Source organism: Nothoprocta perdicaria, unplaced genomic scaffold, assembly GCF_003342845.1.
Source record: "Nothoprocta perdicaria isolate Ctin4 unplaced genomic scaffold, notPer1 scaffold_217, whole genome shotgun sequence".
NCBI classification, from domain to species: domain Eukaryota; kingdom Metazoa; phylum Chordata; class Aves; order Tinamiformes; family Tinamidae; genus Nothoprocta; species Nothoprocta perdicaria.
Window position 1 is genome coordinate 995,537 of NW_020455390.1, and position 20,361 is coordinate 1,015,897.

Genomic DNA, 20,361 nt, shown 5'->3' on the forward strand with positions numbered 1-20,361 from the left:
GGGCGCCCCCCAGCGGCCGCCGCCCGCAGACGGGGCGCGCGGGGCGGGGGGTCGAGGGAGCTGCCCGGGCCCCGGAATGGCAGGAAACGGGGAAAACAGCCTCGATTTTTTAAAAAATATATTATTATACACACATTTATCTACATTTACATTATATRTATATATAATAATATATCTTTTTTTAATAAACATATATATTTTTATACATATGTATGTAAAAGAGGCTTCTTTTACATAGGGTCTGAACGTGAAAGCGACCCCCAAAACGCGGCTCTGCTCCGAGGAGAGGGATGGGGCAGAGGCCGCACCGTTTCGGGTCGGTGTCCCCGTGTCACACAGCCCCGCGGGGCCGCCGTGCGGGCAGCGCGTCCCCGTCGCAGCGTGTGGCGCTCCCGGCACGGCTGCGGGACGCGGGACCGGGCAGCTTACAGGGGCGCTGGCTATGGGGCCGGCTCCGTGTCCATGGGTGCAGCGGGATGCGYGGAGGGGCAGCCCGCCCCAGCACCGAGGGGTGCATTGCTGCAGAGGTTGCGCCTCCTGAGTCACGTCACCCCAGCTCACATCTAAGTACACTGCAGCACAACTGACCGAAATCGCTTGTTCCTGAGCCCTGTGCCGCCCCGGTGCCGCCCGTTTTCCCCGGCCAGGTGGGAGCCAGAGGAGGTGATTCCGGCTCCTCCCTGCCCTTTCCCACACACCGTTTGCTTTCTGGGCAGTTTCCCCGCAGACGGGAAGGGAAAATCCCGACGTGCGGGTGCCAGCGCAGCGGGGCAGGCCGGCCGGCCCCCCGAGGCGTGGGCACGTGGGCACGTGGGCACTCGGGGCTGTCGTGCCAGGTACAAAGATCTGGGGCTGGGCACTGCTTCCTGCCGGGCCCGCAGGTGCAGGAGCGCGCGAGCGAGTGAGTGAGTGAGTGAGCGCGGCTGCCGCCCGGCACCACCCAGCACCGCCGGCGTCACCCACATGGGCAACAGCCGGAGCTGCTGCGCGGCCGTGGCAAGGAGGTAACCACGCACGGACACGTTTTGCATTTATGTATTTATGTCTTTGTTTGTTTGCGGGAGTGGGGACGAGCTTTGAGGCGAGCGTTGCTCGCTGACGGGCGGCACGCTTGGCGGCATCGCCCCCCGCTCGCCTACGCGCTTCCCAAGCTCGGGCTTTGCAGCGCACGGCCGCTGGGACCGCGTCCCGAAACACTCCCGGAGCAGCTCCCGGAGTCCTCTGTACGCTAAGGGACGCGCGGGGCTCCCAAGGCCGCAGCCTCCATTCCCTAGGATGGGAATACAGCATCCTCTCGGTCTAAGAGATGTTCCTCTAAGCCGGGCCTAGGCCTGGTTGGAGCCCTCCAAGGCAGAGCGGAGCCCAAAGGCCCGTGCCAGCTCCTCGTGGGGCCCCGCAGATGCTGTTACCAGCAGACACTGAGGCCGCTGCGCTCTGCCCGCTGTGGAGGCTGGCATGGCCGCGAGCAGGCGGCCCCCGGTGCCACCGGCCTCAGGGTCACACGCGCTTCCCGACGGGCTGCCTGGGAACTAGAGCTGGGCCCCGGGACCGTCCCTGCAGCCGCGAGCGCCGTGCAGCGGGGCCGGCTGCGCCTCCGGCTTCCTGGCACGCGGGGAATCCTCGGGCATCGCGTTACGGCCGTGTGTCCTTGGCTCATCCCCGTACAGTTGGAGAGTGCTGTAACGGGAGCCGCTCCATTGAAAGAGCCGCCGTGCYGGTGCGCAGCTCTGCGGAAAGGCTCCCCGTCCGGGGGCCCCAAAGCGCCCGCGCCCCGGACACCCCCGGGAGCGGGACGGGGGAGAAGGAGCGTGGGGAGGCCACGTTGCTCGGCTTGCGGGGCTGCGGAACCGGCGCCGCTCCCGCCRCGGGGTGGGCGATGTTCCCAGGCGCTGCGGCGACACAAATAAATAACAGCGATAATAATACCCCGGGGGCGCTCGCCAGCACGGCCTGTCACCCGASCCCGGCCGGGGCAAAGAACAGCAGCGGGCGCCTCGGCACGGCCAGCGAGCCGTGCTGGGGACATGTGGCCATGGCAGGAAAGGCCGGCGGGCGCGCGGGACGGCGCCGACACCTTCCCGTCCTGCCCCGCTTGCGTGTGGGGAGTTGGGCACTCGAGAGCTGCGGGGAGAGGGGGTCGCGGCACTTCTAGTAATAGCGGGTGGCGCGCGGGGACAGGGACATCCTTCGGGTACCAAACACCGCTGTCAGAAAGCACGGCCTCGGTTGGGTCACACGTGAACTGAGGGTCGCGCTCTCCCCACAGGTTGTGCTGCTGCTGCTGCAGGAAGGAAGGGGACAAGGGATCCCATGAGCTCGGTAAGTGCCTGCYGGGGGCAGCGGCAGGGCGCCAGCCCGGGGGTACGTGAGCTCCAAGGACAGCGGCAGGGAGGGATGCAGGAATGAGCAGCACTGCCTCCCCGGCTCCGAAACTTCCAGAGGGGCAATAAATAGCATGGACAAAGTTCCTCTGGTGCCTCTGCTGCAGAAGGGAGCGGGCAGAGCAGAAGGGCACTGCTGGGGTGGCAGCCCATGCACTCCGGCTCRCAGGAGCCTGCCGGGATCCAGCCCTTCTCCTTCCCCACAGGAAAGCCCAACACAAGCGCTGTCCTTGCAGCCGTCTCAACGACACCAATAACGTGCCGCGAAGCTGAGGGGGACAAATGCTAAATCCCCGACTAAGAACAATGCTAATGAAAGCAGGGAGTGACAATTCATTACCCAGGCCCGCTCAGGAGCGATCCTGAGGGACCCTCTCCGGCTTTCTGCTCCGCTCAGGCCCAGCTCCAATACCCAGGCCGATATGCAGGTGCTGACAGTGCTTTATTCCCCCTTATTTTTCCACTTCCTTACCAGAACAACTTTCCTTCTTCACGGAACGAAGCGCAGGTCATCCTGCCAGGCGCTGTGTCATCCAAACACTGATAACGTTCCCTCGTGTTTCCAACAGCTCACGTGGAGGTGGCACCGGGAACGGGAGGAGATRGCGAGCCCGGCTCCACAGGTGAGACCAGGGCACCTCCTGCAGAGACGCCCTTCCCGGCATCCCGAGCACTGCCCTGACTCCCAGCCAGGTGGCTGGAAGGTTGGATGTGCCCGTTGAGCATCCCCAAGGCAATGCAGGGACGTGCCCGAGCCGGGYGCCTCGCACTGCTCACGCTGCGGTCGCAGTCTGGACTCTTAGRCCTTCCTTGTGCTCGCATGTGAGCCAAGAAGGGCTCTGGGGGCACAGACCAAGGCTTCTGCCTYGGGACCAGTGCGTTCCAGCGTGGTAGCAAATGGCGCAGGAGCAGGAGGTCCCTTCCAACCTTAAGCATTCTATGATCCTATGATGTCCCGGGAGCCYGGGAAGGCCGAGTTTATGAGAAGGGATGTGTCAAGAAAGCCAGGCTGCCCTCACGCCTATTCCTGCTCTMAGTTGATATAGCACGGGGTTTTGGTTTGGTTTTTCCCTTCCCTTCTCCACCCTTGTCTCCTAAAACATTTGTGACAGTATATCCTGTGCCAGACGGGTTTGCAGTGYGCAGTGCGACTTGTCTGAGGGCAGCTTTACAAGAAGAAGTTAAGGATAAAGCACGTTCGTAATTCAGGGTACAGAGCCGCCTTCGCCACTGCTCCCCAGGGCGACCACAGGGTATCCAGGGCCTGAGGAGCCATTTTGAGAGCTGCTCTCGGGGTGCTTTGGAGAGGACGCAGCCCCTAGCAGGGCTGGTGGCAGCTGGGAGAGCTCTCTGGCCTCCCCGCGAGGTCACGGGCCGGGGGGTCCCTCAGCCTGGCCTGCGGCCCCAGCACGGCCTTCAAAGGCTGAGCTCTGCGGGGATTATAAAAGGATTAATGCCTTAATGACTGCGCCGAGCGCGGCCGGCAGCGCGCTGCCCGCGCGGAAAGGGCAGCGCGGAGCTGCGAGCCGAGCAGCGCGCTGAAGGTCAAGCGCCCGYGACGCAGCGCACGGGCGGGCCCGGCGCCCCGGAGCGGTGACGCTGGAAACACGGCTCCGCTTCCTGACCCGTGCTCCGCTTCCCACCCCACAGCGCCCAGGCACCTCGGCCCACAGGAGGCCCCACACACCCATTGAGGCACCGGCCGCTCCTCTGCGCTCTCCTGAGCGCTCCTCACGGGAGCGGCGCGGCTGATGCCGTGCTTCCCAGGCGGGACGATCCCGGGAAACTGAATCCAAGGGTTTACAGCTCAGTGGAAAGTTCCGCCGCCCTCTTAAATCAGGGCGCGCAGCTGCTGACACAGCAGGAGCGGCGCAGGGGCCGCCGCGGTGACGGAGCGGCCGGGGCTGGGATGGGAGCAGCCTCGGCACCCAGTGCCTCGCTCCGAGCAGGGAAGGGAGGCCGGAAGAGCAGACTAAAGCTCATGGGGTGATCAGGGCGCAGCAGTGACGCGGGACGCGGCGTGAGGCTCCAAGCGTTGGGCCCGCGTCGTCATCGAGGAAGAAACTGGCAGCTGAAGTTCAATGGTTGCAATGGCCAAGAGCCTGTAACAATGGTTGTAACAATGGTTGTAAAAGCCAAGGGAGAGATAGAGGGCAAAAAAAAMCACACAGAAAGGCCCCAGACTCCCAGTTTCCACATGTGCACCCCCAAGAACGGCCTCTAAAGGGGCTCGGTGCTGCGGGGAGAGGGGCCGGCGAGGAAGGGGTGGCGGCGGCGGCAGAGCCGCGCGCGGCGCGAGGCGACAGGTGAGGAGGGCAGCGCGAAAGGCCAGCGGGCAGATGGCGAGCGCGCCCCGGAGAAAGTCACCGGGGCCATAAATCCCGGCGCGCGGAGCCGGGGACAGGCACGGCCCAGGTGGCCGCGAGCGGCTGCGCCCGCTGGGCACCTGTCGCGGCCCGGGCGGGGAGGCCGCGTCCCGCAGCGCCCGCCACACGGGCTCGTGTCCCCCCCGCTAAAAAGCCACCCCGTGCCGGCCYGTGGCGCCCCCCAGCACCGCGGCTGCTCCGGGAGCGCCGGGGAGCCCACAGGTGCCGTGGGTCCCCCGGGACCCCCATGCTGGCAGCGCCCGCGCGGGCCCGGGGCCAGCGGTAAACCGAGCCGAGCGCTGGCGCTGGCAGCGGCTCCCGCGGCCGCCCCGGCCCCTAGCCAGGCCTGGGGGAGCCCCGCACCGGCCCCGCTCCTCGTGCCCTGTCCTGCGGCCACCCCCCAAGAGCGGCCGCTCCGGGGTGTCCGTGCAGCCCCCGCTCCCGTCGCTCAGTGCCAGCACCCCGTGCGAGGCGCGCGGGGCAGGAAGCCTTTTAAGGGCTGCTGCAAGCCCCAGGAGCCGCGCGGCCCCCCCGGCCGTGCCGCCCGGGGGGGATTTGAGCGCGGACAAGTGCGCGGAGCCGAAAGGGCAGCGGCCGCGGAGGGAGGGAGGGAGAGGGGGGAGCACGAACATGAAACGGGACCTCGGCCGCTGCCGCGCGGCTCCTTCCTGCGGGCCGGGAAAGGGATCCCGGGGGCGCTTTCCTGCTGTCACCTCTGCATTAGGGTAGGCTTTGGCAGCGCCCCGATGGTGCAGCTGGCGGGCGCGCGCCGCGGCTCCGCTCGGCTCGCCGGCAGCCCCCTCGCCTCTCGCAGCGCACGCATGGGCACCGTGGAGCTGAGCGGCGACGCCGGCGCGCTCACCCTCAACCTGCTGCTCATCGTGCGCCCCGAGCGCGCGGCRGGCAGGCCGCGGGGCCCCGGCACAGGTAAAGCCCCAGGGAGGGCGGCGACGGGAACAGCGGTGCCGGCGCTTTGCCCTTCTCTCCCCGCTTGGTGTTGGGATTTCCGCCCTCCGCGCGCCAACGCCGCGTGGCTTCGCAGCTCCTCCGGGCGCGGGGGGATCCTGGCTCCGAGCGGCTCCACGCTGCGGCCCCCGGGGACTCGATGGAAGCGAGCGCGGCCGCGGAGCCCCCGCGCAGGGCTGAGCCCGCAGGGGCGCCCCGTGCCTCGGCTCAGCCTTCCCCAAGCCATTTATAGCCTGGGGCAGGCGGCACAGCGGCCCCCGGCCGTGCCGCTCTCCCGCCGGGGACCTTCCCAAAGGCTCGGAACTGGAAGGAAACCGGGAATGTTTCTGCCTCGGCTCTAAAAGGATGGGAAAACTCATGGTGGCAGCAGGTGCCGGCRAAGCCGGGCTGGCGCGGACGCTCCTGCCGCCCCGAGCAGAGCATCCCGTAGCCTCCGAGCCACGCGCCAGCCCCGGGGAGCCACAGAGGCTGCAGCGAGCGCCCGGCTACCCGCCTGGCGCTTCCCGCCCCATCAGCTGCAGCGGCTACAGCTGAGGCAGGATCCCGATGCYGTCCCATGGGGATGGAGCAGGACTGAGGGGGGTGCCTGACCCGCAGCCACCCCTGTCGCAGCTTCGGTCCTGGCGCTGCAGACCAGACCCCACAGCTGTGGGGGCCTGGGCGCTGTYGAGGCAGGGCCGTGCTTGCTAAAGCTCAGCTCAGCAGAGGAAGAGGGCGAGGGGAGCAGTTCTCGGCATGGTTCCTTTCGCTCCCCAGTCGCGGGGTGATTCCTGCCCCAGGCCGTGTTTGCTCCCCGGGCCGGCGCCATGCACGGCTCCAGAAGGAGCGGCCACGAGTCCCGCGTGTCTGCGTTGCAGGTTTGCAGGAGGATGGAAATGGAAACAACGGAGCGCGGCTGCCGAAGGGGACAGAGCACAAGGGTACGTGGCGCCGGGGCCCTGCGTGGAGGCTGCTCCGGAGCCGGCCCAGCGCCATCCTCGGGCTCCGGGCAGCAGGGAAGGAGGTGCCGGGGGGGCCCCAGGGGCTCCCCAYGAGTGGGCACCCACCCAGGCTGCGTCTCAGGTGCGGGGGGATCACGGTGCCCACGTTGCTGGGGCYGCAGGATGCTCCCGGAGCCTCCGTGTAGCTCACGGGGAGCTGCTGCGGGCAAGAAGCGGTGGCTTTTCCGCCCCTCCACGCACGGCTCCCGTGTCCCCCCTGCAGCCACTGCTGCTGCTCCGTGTCCCCCTTGGCCACCCAAGGGGAGCGGCGACTCCCGGGGAAGGGAGCCAGGCCGGCACAGTCGCCCTCGCTTTCCTGAGCACAACTTTGTTCGGCAGGGGCCAGAGGGAAAGCCAGARGCAGCAATGCGCAACCCACTCTGAGCCAACCTGATGGCGGCAGACAGCAGAGAACAAATTCTTAATCCTGCGGAGCAGAGAAAGCCCCGGCCCTGCAGCCCCCRGCCCCCTCAAGAGGGGCTGCAGCTCTGCTGCAGAGCCGGAGCAGGAGCATCCATTGGGAGCCTAGGGACAGGAGCGGCTGGCTACCGCGCAGGACTAACCGCGGCACCGCCAGGATTTAGTGCCTGTCCATACGGGAGGCTTTTCTTGCAGCTCTGCCTTAGGCACTGCTTAAATCCCCGTGAGGATTGCTAAGAAATCCTGATGTCCAAAACGGCRGCAGCTCCCGCTCCTCTAGCACCCCAGGAGTTAATAAATTCACCTTTAATCAGGCGCGGTAGCAGCTTGATGAAGGCTCTGACGCTGCCGAGCAGCTGCTGCTGCTGCAATATTTACAAACTGTGCTGCCTAAGCGGGCCCCGCGCTCACCCGGCCGCTGCCCCGTGCCTGGTCCCTGTCACAGGGACTGGTATCTGTCCCTTGGGCTGAGCTGCAAGGAGGAGGCTCCTCGCACGGGTCCCTTGGAGCTGCTCCGGGCTCGTCCGTCACCCTCCACGTGCCTTGAGTCACCGAGATGTTTTTCCTTATCATTTCAGGCCAGCAAGTCGCCCAGGAGCCCTACAAGCCAACGCAAGCCCTTACTTCTTACTCCAATGAAGGTGAGTGGCTTCTTAGGGCTTTCCAGGGCCCCGTGGACCCGGAGCGCTCGCTCTTCCATCACCACCCTGACCACCAGGACACAGCAGAGGTGTCACCAGAGCAGCAGGCGCTTCCATGCCTGGTCACGGGGCCACCTTCACCTCTTGCAGCAGAAAYGCCTTCCATTCCAGCCCCTCGCCCTCTGCTTCTTCCCACCAAGCAGGTCTTGATTGGGAAGAGTGAAATAGCGTTACGAAAACATGGGCAACCGTTTTGTGCCATTAGTTTTCAAAGCAGACAGATGCATCGCTTAGAAAAATGTCCCCAGGCTTACTTGGTAGGATTTATCAAATGTCTTTTAAGCTTACCAGAAAGAAATGCACTCCGCGCTGTTGTATCTGTGGGCTTTTTTTTCCTTTTTTTTTGAAAAGAGACATTTTAATTTATGAAAGAAAAAAAAAAGAAAGTGGAAAGAAAAAAAAAAGTGGAAGTCAGCAAGAAATCCCACAAAAACTCAAAGATAAAATTAATCTTGGGAAATGACAACAAGCAGGCTCGAGAACAAAAGTGTTGTGAAAATCATCCTGTTTGCACAGAGGCCTTCAAGGAGCCCCTAGCTTTGCCTCAAATTAACTAACCAGCTCTAATCCTACCACCCTGATGGCTGCAAGCACCCAGGAACTGGAGCAAAGCCCCAGGATTTAGGSAGGTTTTACAGTTCGTAGAGTTTTGCTTGCATTCTGTTGTCAGGGATGAAATGGTGTCGAGCTTTTCTGCCTAATCACGAGAGACACAAAACTTCTTTTAAAGTAAAATCCTGAGCAATAGTTATTTTTTTGATGAAAGGGCAGATTCCCAGCTAATTAACTGGGTCCAGACGCTGGGTTTTATGGAAACCCCCAAATATCACAAGACCAATGTGATATTTAGAAATATCATATGTGAAATTTAGAAATAATATTTCCAAAATAAGTGCCTGAAAATGCTGTTTCTCTTAAAAAGTTGCAGAAATTCTTGCAAGGTGCCCCCTAACTTTTTCTCTCCCCAACTAATTCTCTCTGATTTTCAGAATGAAACTTTAAACGAGACCCCCTCAAGGTTCCTCATGAGGTTCTCTCTGATAYGAACGGTGCAGGCTCCTTAGCGACCAACTGCTCCTGCCCTAGGATGAGGCCCTGGCTCATCCATCCTAGATGCAATAGCCTGTTTAGATACTCTACTATTCCACGTCAATCCCCCTTGCATCTTCTCCCGGTCTCCTTAATCCCTGCTTCCTTATCGAGCTTCTCGCTGCTCCTTGCAGGAACACAGGTGACGGTGGAGATCCACCCCAGAGACACCACCCCGCAGCTCATCAAGAAGCTCTCCGTTGGAAAAGGTAGAGCCTGGCGTTGCATGACGCCATAGCCAAGTCACGGCCGCGTGCGTTGTGGGCTCCTCCACGTGCCGCGCCGCTTGGGAYGACCCTGTGACAAAGACAATGCCTCTAGACAGGCCCATAGACCCAACGTCCTCCTGAGGACAGGCCAAGCCTGCTTCCCTGAGCAGAAGGGGCAAGGCCAAGCGGCCTCAAGAGGCTGCTCAARAGGCTCCTCAGAGCCTCAGCTCAAGAGGCTGCTCAGGAGGCTCCCGCACCCATGCGCGGGTTGCCACAATCTTGCAGTCATCTAACCCGGGTCTGTTGCAGGTCTCCGGAAGCCCAGCCTGAGAGGCCAGGACAACAGAGGTGAGGCTGCTTGGCCGCGGCGCTTCGCGTCCCTCCTCCTCCTCCTCCTGCTGCTCCCCTGGGGCCTGGCATCTCGGAGCTCTTGGGAAGCAGCCAGCAGCCCCGGTCAGAGGCTGCCTGGGGATGGCCGCGTGCCCGCTCTGCCCGTCGGGCAGATGCAGCTGCACGCTGCCAAAGCAGGACCTCGAGGAGCAGCTGGTGCTGACAGCCACCCCCTTCTGAGTGCGGCCCGGGAGGGTCTTCTCCAATGGCGCTGGGATCACACGGGTGGTGACAGGCCGGAGGCTGCAGCGTCCCTCAGAAATCCCTCCAGCTGCTGCGGGGCGCTCTGCAAAGTTATCGTGGAGCTCACTGGAGCTCGGCGCTCTCCGCGCTCGCTTCTTCCATGCCACGAGCGCTTTGGCCCAGCACTCAGCTGGGGTCTGGTGTCCCCAGCCTGGGGCTAGAACAGGAGAGCTCTGACTGATTGGGAATGTGGCATCCGTGGGGACTGCAGGAGAGCAGGGAGGGGATCCAGGAGCCTTGTTGCCCTCTGTGCCCCTTCTCCCCAACACGAGCGACTTGCATGTCCAAGCACAAGGAAGCGAGCATGGAAAAGCCTGAATCCTGACTTCTTCCACCCAACCATAACGGGTTATTTTYGCCTGTCTCCCCTTGGCCAGGTTTCGAGAAGATCAGAGCCCCGCGCTCGCCGAGCGGGAAGGACCTGCACGGTAACTATCACAGTGCCACCGCACGGGGGGGACAACGTGGGGCAGCCCCACCGGGAGGCCCCTCTGCCCTACGAGCAGACCTTGSTCTGCTCCAGCCCCAGAGCAAAGCGCCCTGCCGAGCAATGCAATTTCCATCCGCACAAGCAGGTTCCGCTTCCTGGTCCTCCGTTTGCCTGGAGGGCAAGAGAGGATGGTTTGGGGAACACTGTAGGTGTCCTCCAGGTCCTCCCCATACAAGGAAGGCTGATCTGCAAGGGCCACAGTAACAGTCTAAGAGCCTCTGAGTTATGGTGCACCCCATGTCTCCAGGGAGCCTTAGCAGCTCGAGCCTGACAGAGACTAAAACTGATAACCGGTTTTAAAAAAACATCCAGTTCCCAAAAGGCAAAAAGTAATTTTCGTGGGATAGAGCAGGAACCTTGAAATGTGTAAATCTGCTCCCTCTCTGCTGCAGTCCGTGCAATAGCCGGCGCTGAACAAGCAAGCGCCTTACGGAGCGGGACGCGGCGCGCTCRCCCCCGCGTTTTGGCAGCGGGCACCTCCGTAGCACAGGGCAGGACAGGACAGGGCAGGACAGCAGGTGCTGGTCACCTGTGTCCTAAAGGGCAGCTCCGGCAGCGCCAGGACACGGCCGCGCRGGGCTCGCGGGCTCCCCTAATCCCTCCCTGGGGCAGGGGTTTCCGAGAAGAGCGAGGCTCGGATTAGCAGCGCGCGCAGGGGCTGCCAAGGCCGAGGGGGAAGGCGCCGGGACGCGGCCGCGTCCCCTGTGCCCATGGCTAAGCAAGCAGCAGCTCGGCAAGCGCCAGCCCCCGCCCCTGGAGTGCTCCAGCGTCGCACAGCACCGGGGTGGCTTGATGAGCTCCTTTAAATCCTTGTTTCCTGAGCAATAAGCGCTCTACGGCCACCTTGAAAAACATCTTTGGTGCTAAGGGGCTTTGGCAGCGCCTAGCAGGGGCAGAGAACTGCAGAGCTCAATTCTTGCTAGTTCGGGAGGAATGGGAGCGCTGAGCAGTGCATGACCAGCGGAGACAGCCTGCCGATCCATCTGTGCACCGAGCTGCAGCCAGAAGGCACCTACACAATACAGCCTAAGATTTTTAGTCTGGATCATACCAGCTAGGCAGGATGCGCCYTGCTTTGCACGCACCTGGCAAGGAAATCCTGTGGGTGCCCTTGTGTCCCCAGCTTCCTCGCCCCATTGGGCTGAGGGACAGCAGTGCTGGGAGTCAGATGGGAGASAGGACACTGCTGCATCCCTTGTTGCAGTGCTCAGCCAGGAAAAACTCCCTTCGAGACAATAAATATCTTGTTTCTTCACAGCATATCCATGGGACAAGTCCTCTCTGAAATCCCTGCCCGTGGACCTGCAGCAATTTGAGAAGCTGGACGCCTACGCGCTAAAAGTAAGTGGCGCTTTCGCCTCCCTTGCTGCTCTCACCTCTCGCTGCGCTGGGGCTGTCCCTCGAGGCCTCGCCACAAGCACCAGCGTCAGCTCAATCCCAGCTACTGGCCAAGTGCCTCCAAGTCTGCAGTAATCAATCAATCAATCAATAAATGAATAAATTCTGTGCATACATCAGCAAGAGATCCCACCCCAGGAGGAAAACTAAGACCCAAAATATTTCTTGCTTAAGGAATTAGAGCTTTGCATTTCTATTATTAATGAAGCTCAGGTGCAGGCCAGGGTCCTCCTYGCGGTGGTGGGAGGAGGGCAGACCCGCTGCGCCCTTTCCTCATTGCAACTCTTCCTCCATGCAACCAGGTGAACGTCAAGAACAGTGTGGAGGACCTYGTTACGGCCCTGCTTAAGCAAGCCCGGACGGACCTGGAGAAAGTGCGAGCCATCTGGATGTGGATATGCCACCACATAGGTAGGATGGGATCTTGGGCTGACAGATCCTYGCTGTAGATAAGGCTCTTGCTGTTGCTATCGTTGCGTGACGGCTGCTGTTTACTACATGTCATGTGGGCAGGTTCATGTGAGGACACGCAGTGGGTGGAAGGAGGGTTGCACACATGTATATATTTATCCCGAAATACATTCGGAGGTTCTTTACCATCACCATTTCCATACTCCCTCTCGCAATGCTTCCASGTCCTGTCGGGTTTGTCTCTGTAGGATTCCTTTCCACGTGATAAGCCCGTTGCTCCTGCTCCACTTAGTCAGGGGTGCTACCATATAATTTACTATCAGCCAAGCAGCCGGAGCATTAAAACCCGGTGGCCAAGCCCCAAAGGCTTCGTTGGCACCTCCAGAGCTGCCCAGCACCACCAGCAGTTTCATTGCCACCGCTGTGCTGAACACACACGTGTCCCACATGTGGCCATCGCCATCCATGCACAACTGGGCATGGATGGACACGGCAGATATTTCCCTAGCCCCAGGGCATGGACAGAACCTGGGCACCGCTCAGCACATGCCAAATAACAACACATGTTACCATAAGCCTTGCTCTAATTGCTCAAATTGCAATGACTACCCCAAGATGTGGGCAATGCGGGGTCTGCTGAGCCCAGAGCAGCTTTAGAGCAGTGCAGATCCCTGACTGCACGGGTCAGGTATCAGAACGCAGACGGGCGATTTTCGGAAGCACTGGACTAATCTCACTCCCACTGAGATCAGGAAGAGTTTTGCCAGCAACGGCACCATTAGTGCGGTAAGGTCAGGCCCAGACAGACTCCAGCCTGCCCTTAAATCTGCACTCTGCTGATTTTCTGCATTTCACAAAACCAGGAATTTGACTCATCCCCGCACCACGCTGTTTGGCTGCTGATCGTTCAGATTGTCTTCATATTAACTCCTTTCTGGCCTGACTATCCYGGCCTACACAATTTATACATATACACAAATACATATTTTATATATATATAAAGGTGGAAGATGAACTAGTCCTAAGTCACCAGAGCCATCTTCAATATAAGAGACATCTCCTAAGAAAAAGGCATAAATCAGGCATAAGACAAATAGCAGAGTCTTGTCTTAGAGCTCAGACTCTTCCACTGAAGAGGCAGGATTAAATGGCCTAGGCTGTCCTGAGAGTCAGTCTCTGGGATCTAAGGCTGCTCAGAGAACCCCTAGATCTGCGCTCAGAGCCAGGCCCACCTGGGCTGCTGGCCTGATCTGAGCAGACCTGGAATCCACCCATCTTATCCAGTTCTCTGGGTGTCGCTGCTACCCTAGCATGTATGTTTTGATCTCCCCACAGTGTTTATCTTTACACCTTCTGAGTTCCTATTTTCCATCCTTGCTGCATGGGCTGACCTCTATTTACATACCTAGGGAGCAAACACAGTGCTAGGAGTTGAAATCTGCCTGAAGAAACGAGATGTTCCTTAGAGAGCTCTGAAGTTATAAACTCCATCCTAGCATTTATCTCATTTCAACCGAGACAGCTGCYCCCTGGACATCCTCTGCCATCCCTCTGAGCTCCATCCCGATGCACAACTACCTCCTTGCAGCAACYGGGCGCACGAGCTCTCGGTGACCCTGCGTGTGCAGGGGGTTGGACTAGAGGATCTCTAGAGGTCCCTTCCAACCTTAAGGATGCTATGATTCTGTGAACAGCACTAGAAGAAACACTCGTGCCTTTGCCTATGTTATGCCAGCTAGCATTAAAAACAAGGAGCCAGGACTTAACCTTCCCAGACCAGTTTCTCAGGCTGTGTTTGAGGGATCCCTGCTGCGCTGCTCTTTTGCATTCATTCCAAGGGAGCTTTCCTAACTTGCCCCATGCTAACACCTTACCTGTGCCAAGATATGACTCACCTACAATAAACCATTTCAGGTACTTGCTAACCAAAGGCTTTCCAGGTAATTCCTCATATAAATGCCTCATAAAGAGAGCAAAGGCTCGAGGCTTTCCTTAGACAGCAACGTTGCCGCTGCTGTCCCGCTGCCCCGGTTTTGGCTGAGCTTTGGCCTCTGCTCCCTCCCGCAGAATACGACATCGTGGGCTACCACAACAAGAGCCAACTGTCGTGCAAAGCCATCGACGTGCTGCACGCGGGCAAGAGCATTTGCGAGGGGTACGCCGAGCTCTTCGAGCAAATGTGCAGGTAAATGACACTCCGAACCATTCAGCGCCAGGGAGCGTCGTCCATGGCCATCCCTGCGCCTATTCTGTCGCCCTCACGTTGCCCAGTGTGACTTTAAGTGGGACTTGGAGCCTGAGCTTCCAAACCAGGCTGCCGCTGAGCCCCACAAAGGTCGATCCTGCTTCTCCTCCGCCCCGGTATGTAATTTACTCGGTGCCATCTGCTGAGCTTCGTGTCACGTTAACGTAACAGCAGATGCAAACACGGCGCTAATTCGGTTACAAGCGGCTCGGGTTTTCCCATCGAGGGCGAAGGTTAAGGGCATGGCTCTTAACAAGGAGCACRGTCACGCCAGAGGTGGGTGATGGCCCCGTGATGTTCCCTTGGCCCTGTGCTGCCTCACACTCACCTTGCTGCCTTCACTGGTCCCCATCTCCATTGAGGCCTCGCAATACGTTGGCTTAGAAGACCCACGTGGACTAGCAACCAAGGAGCCCAGCAAGCACAGCACCAGTGTTAGGTTAGATGGCTGTTGAGAAGAAGTCTGGATCTGATGGCTGATTTAGGAGAGGCTTTCCACTATTAAACAAACAAAACTTGCAGGGAAGAGGCTACATGTATATATATTTTTTACGATAGGTGCCAGCTGCTGGTGCAGTTAAGCACTTCCAGCCAGCACATCTCATAATATCTGATCTTCCTTTCCAAGGAGCAAAATAAAGAAATAGGATCATCAGGTCTGATTTTATAACTGCATCTTAGGAAACAGCAATTAGAAAAAGTGGGGGAAATTAGCATCTGTTCATTAAGGAGCATATGCTTAGTTCAGGGATAAAACGTGATCTTTCCAAGGATACCTTTTACTGTCTAAAAACTCTGCTCTTCATTTGCTCTTCAACTCTTCATTTTGTCCTTCAGAAAAACTCTCAGACTTCCAATCTATTATTTCAGGGGGGAAAGAAAAGGAAAAGAAAAAAGCTGCATGTTTATCCCATAGATTCCCCTACTGGAAAACTGTAAGCAAAGACACTTAATTCTTGTGAGAGGACCTCCTCATTACTTCTTCTTGTACACTGCTCAAGTCTTGTGCTGAGTCTAAGCATAAATGCAGGATGCAAAGAACTGTCTTCCCTATTTAAAGGTTTAGGAGGGGCGGGAAAGCAGGCTTTTATTTTGCCTTTTATTTTTTCCTGATGCCTGCAGAGGCTACTTTAATCATCAGCTCCATTTTTCCAATCGCCGGGAGCCTCCCAAAGCTCCGCTGAAGTCAGTGGGTGACGCTGATGGAGCCCTGCTCGAGCTGCTCTTGTAAACAGGGCCCTGTCACCTGCAGCCACTGCTCTGGCAGCCAGATTCCTTCTGATTAGCTCGGAGTCCCGGCAGCGAGGAAAGGTGGGCACTTATAATGGGCAGCCGCTCACAAAACATCAGTTTCCAAACATCAGCCCCGGCAGAAATGAACGTAAACAAATTTCAGAGCAGGGTTTTGGGAGCGTTTGTCAAAACGTGTCCTCTCGAGTGACAACCAAGCTCCAGGAGGCAGCCTGGCCAAGCGAATCCAGGAGAGCAAATGCATTAACTCACCTCGAATCCTGCACAGACACAAAGGGAACTCATTTACTTGTAGCCGTGAAGGCAAAACAGTCATTTGCACTTGCAGGGTCCCAGCATCTTCAGCAGCCCAAGTGGCTGCAGGTGGATCTGGCCACCGAGCAGTTCCTTATCTCCAATTAGCCTGCAAGGCATCCAGCCTTCACCTCTGCTTGCTTTTCAGCCCTTCTGGAAGGAGGAAGGGCCCCTTTCTTTCCTTGCAGGCATGGGATCGTACAAGGACCCACTGCAAATCAAGCCCTCTGTCTCCCTCTGGAGAAAGCAGAGCTTTAGGGAAATCAAATTCAAAGCTGAAATCAAAGGGAAGCAGGTGCCATTGAATTTTAGAGACCCTTGCAACAGGATCTAGGTTATTTCCCACTCCTCTTGGAGCAGGAGAGCAGCTTGGCCTTCAGCCATCCTGGAGCACTGCATGGGCAAGTTCTCCTGCAGCACGTACTCAGGTCAACAGCCACCAGGTCTCCCTCTTCAAGCACTTCTGTGGATCTTCTCAGACTGTTTTTACCAGGATGTTTTCAGGCTCGGTTTTGGTCGAATACCCTTAATGAGCCCATTAGGAAGATGCTTAACCTTTCTCCTGAGAACTTTGAGCCCATCCAAGCCCAAACCACTGATGCAGCTTCGCTAACTTCAAGGTAGAGCAAAGAGCAGGTCTTGGCCCCTCATATTCTGCTTGAGTATACACCAAGGAGAATGCCTGGAGGAGCCTGGAAGGGTTAGGTGCCAATCCCCAGGGAATTAGTGAGAATTTGGTGCTTAGCTCCTGCTAGGCCTCTTTCAAACTCCTAGGAGCAAATCTGCCTTAAAGCCCCTCGTCCGGCTCCTAATCTCAATCACGCTGTGTAAATCCAAGCTCTCACCAGTCACATCAGGGGACTTGCTCCAGATTTACTGCCCGACTCCATCCTAGAATTTGGCTCGTGAAGAACCGAGGGTGAGCAGAGGCTGGATGGAAGATCCTGCTAGCAGGTTTCTCCATGGAATTCCTTCCAGTCTTACCATATTCATCTGGTATTCCAAGGCTTGAGTTTAGGATGTCTGTAGATGAGGGGAGATGTGACAACCTCCCCTTTAAAGTAGCATCTTCTCCATGGAAAATGAGGTATTCCCTAGGAACAGGGCTACCCTGCCCCTTCCTAGCCAGCATCTCAGTTATCAGCTCTAGACTTCTTGAAAGTGCCTGGCACGAGCCAAGCATCTGTCTGTACTTCAGAGCATGCAACTTGTCTTCCCCACATGTATCACCTTTCTTCGCACCCCGTCAAACCCACATTTTGCAGATAAGTAATAAACTATGCAGAGCAAGTTTAAGGTAGCTGTTCCATTTCACACTCTTCAGTGAAGCAGGAGAGAAAAAATATCAGTGCCATCCTACACGGAACAATCCTTTAAGGGAAGCAAATTTAGACCAGCGCTGAAGTAAGATGCCAACGTTGGAATCYAGTGCTCTCAGCTGCAGAGGTCTTATTAACATACTGCTGTTTAAATACTATTGACACATCTACAGGCATTCACAACAAGAGATGAGGAGACTTTTTGTAATGCTCTGGGAAAGCACAGGCTCGCTCTGGAAGGAAACTAACCAAGCACCTGCAATGCAATGAGGTCTTGGGTCTTAGTTGCTGGTGTCAAACATCTGGGCCCACCATTTGAGGGAGCACGAGTGAGCACAAAAATACTTTAATTTGGGAATTACACAGCTARTTATGGATGGCATCAAAGGGATTCCACCGAGCGACACGATGGAGAGCAGGTCAGCACGTGTGGTTGTCCTCCTCCAGGGATCTTGAAGGGAGAGGGGCCTGGAGTTTTACAGCCCGGACAGCCATCAAAAAGCCAGTGCAGATACTGGTATGRGAAAACCATTAAAGAAACACTGCACAAAGTACAGAGATTACTATGTCAAGGATAAGTGTCCCACTTAACAGGAAGGTTTCCACAAATTAGAACATGGAATAGCCTGGACGTCTAGGACATGTGTTAGTAGTTTGTCACCAGAGTCAAGGTGACACAAAAGTCAACACAAGAGTTGTTTTCAGAAGGAATTAACGCTTGCATACTTAGACATTTAAAGTCCCTAACTCCCTTGAAGCTCAGCTCCAAATTATGGACCTCTGGCTACAGAATCCAAGTTCTGCAGAAGTGCTGGTTTTGCTCCTCATGGCCTTCCACAGAGGTACCTTAAATGGCTTAAAATAAAAGCTACATCTTACTGTTTCCTCAGCGTTGCAGGAATCCACTGCATGAAGCTTTCGGGCTACGCCAAGGGCTATGGGTACAAGATGGGGCAGACCTTCACCGGGGACTCGGACCATGCCTGGAACGCCGTCTATCTCGATGGAAGGTGGCACCTACTCGACAGCACCTGGGGAAGTGGTTCCGTGGACGATTCCTTCACCAAGTTCACCTTCAGGTAAAGGACCGATCTCTGTGTTAACAAGACCAAGTGGAAGGAAAGCTGGCGGGTGAAGACCAGACAGTGCTGAATTTTAGGCCCCACCGCAAGACCCCCAAGCCCTAAGCAAGGCATCCCAGCTGCCTCCCCAGGGGATGGAAAGTGTTCCTRAAGCTTCCTAAGGGGTTGCCCCACACTTAAACAACAAGCCCAGCCTTTCTCCAGGAGCGAGGTGGCGAGGAGTAGCACAAAAACCCTGGTTTTACCCAAAAAGTCATCTTTCCCCTAGATTTGGGAGACCAAAGCTGAGGTTCCTCCTCTGCCTGCAGGGATTTCAAACCCACAGACTCTGGGCAGACCAAAAACACTCCAACTTCCTCCCGTTGAAACCACCACCACTTAGCAACAGCAGCAGYGGGCCGGGCTATTTATAGTCCCTCCATTTCCTTTAATCTCTTCCTCTTGTTGCAGGTACAATGAGTTTTATTTTCTGACCCACCCAGCTCTATTCATTAACAACCACTTCCCGGACAAYAGTAACTGGCAGCTTCTGAAACCAACTCTGGCGCTGAAAGATTTTGAGAACAACATGCTGCACAAGAGCAACTTCTACACGCTGGGCCTGCTCACCGCACACCCAGCCACAGGGATCATCCAGACAGGTAACCGAGGGGAAGCTGCCCTTGCTCCTGGGTGCCCCTGAACCCRCCACGCACCAGCATTGTGTTAGGGGGTTGCCAGCACCTCACTTGAGCTCTTGGGTGGAAGAAGGTCAAGGGCTTGGGTTGGTTGGTTGCTTTTAAGCTGCAAAAAAAAMCCCTGCTGTGGCCCCCAGGCCAAAGAAAGACTCAACCATAACATCAGTGGAATTAGAGAGGTCTGTATTTTGCAATTTGAGATGGCCTGGGTTGAGCAAAAGCTGCTCCTCACCTTGCGCTTACTGGAAGCTGCTCGCTGGAGTGGGCGGTGGACAAGCTGTGCCCATTGTGCTGCGAGGGAAGTGGCCGTTCACCRGGACACGTTAGTCTTCCAGAGGAAAGCTCCCATGCATTGTCTTGCTCTCTTGTATTTCACAGAGAACGGGAAAGCAGCCATTTCAGTGGATTCCCGCTCCTCCATGCTGTTTTCCTTCAACCTGAACGAAAAGCAGCACGGTTTAATGACTTTGAAAAAACACGGCATGACGCTGGAAATCTACCCCCAGAAGACAGGCAGCCACAAGCTGCAGATCTTTGCCAAGCCCCCCAAGGCCCTTGAAGACGTCTACAACTGCGTGTTAGAGTACGTCATCGAGTGCAAGTCCGTGGACAAGAGCCGGCGCTTCCCGAAGGACCTCAACCAGCCCGTTGGACCAAGCTGGTTCTCGGAGCGGCAAGGCTTCCTGAGGCCGTCGCACCCCGACCCCATCATCCACACCAACGACGGGCGCTGTTCCCTCACCTTCACCCTGGGCAAGGACATCAGCGTCTTGGCCTTGCTGCACTGCGACGACAGCAGCCTCACGGAGGACGAGCGGCGGCGGCACGTCATGCAGATCCACCGGGGGAACCAAATCGAGCTCAAGATCCACCTCCCCCACGCGGGCGACTTCGTGCTGAAGCTCTACGCCAAGAAGAAGTCGGACCCGGGCAACTACGACTACGTCTTCAACTACCTCATCTCCTGCCTCAACACGGAGGTCAAGTGGCCGGCCTTCCCGCAGAGCTACAGCAAGTGGGCCGAAGACTACGAGATCGTGGAGCCGCTCTCGGGGCTGCTGCCGGCCGGCCGCAACGTGCAGTTCAAGCTCAAAATGCACGGCATCGCCAAGGTGCTCGTGCAGGCCGAGAGCACCTACACGCTGACGCGGAGCCACGACGGCTACTGGCAGGGGAGCTGCAACACGGCGGGCTGCACCGCGGTGTTCGTCATGGTGCACGAGAACGCCAACCACAGCTTCTACTCGCACGTGCTCAAGTACGAGGTGGAGGCCCAGTAACGCTGCCCCTCGCGCCCACCTGCACCATCTGACACCTTTGACATGCCTAAAACTACCCCGGCTTCCTGACATTCGTAGCTGTCTCCATCGGATTTCTTCACTCAACGAGCGCAGAGCAATGGTCTTCCGAGACCAAGGGCTCCAAGAAGTTCAAACAAGCAAAATCCTA

At 57.8% G+C, this 20,361-nt stretch overlaps 1 protein-coding gene across 1 annotated transcript; it reads left to right on the top strand.

The window, feature by feature from the left end:
- Window positions 1–5,568: 5,568 nt before the first annotated feature.
- On the top strand, window positions 5,569–20,192 carry KY (kyphoscoliosis peptidase). Its single transcript, XM_026038736.1, has 11 exons — window positions 5,569–5,674; window positions 7,692–7,754; window positions 9,038–9,124; window positions 9,422–9,460; window positions 10,123–10,173; window positions 11,494–11,576; window positions 11,936–12,044; window positions 14,112–14,229; window positions 18,044–18,232; window positions 18,686–18,876; window positions 19,291–20,192. The coding sequence occupies exons 1-11, from the start codon at window positions 5,569–5,571 to the stop codon at window positions 20,190–20,192; spliced, it is 1,938 nt and encodes a 645-aa protein (XP_025894521.1).
- Window positions 20,193–20,361: the final 169 nt, after the last annotated feature.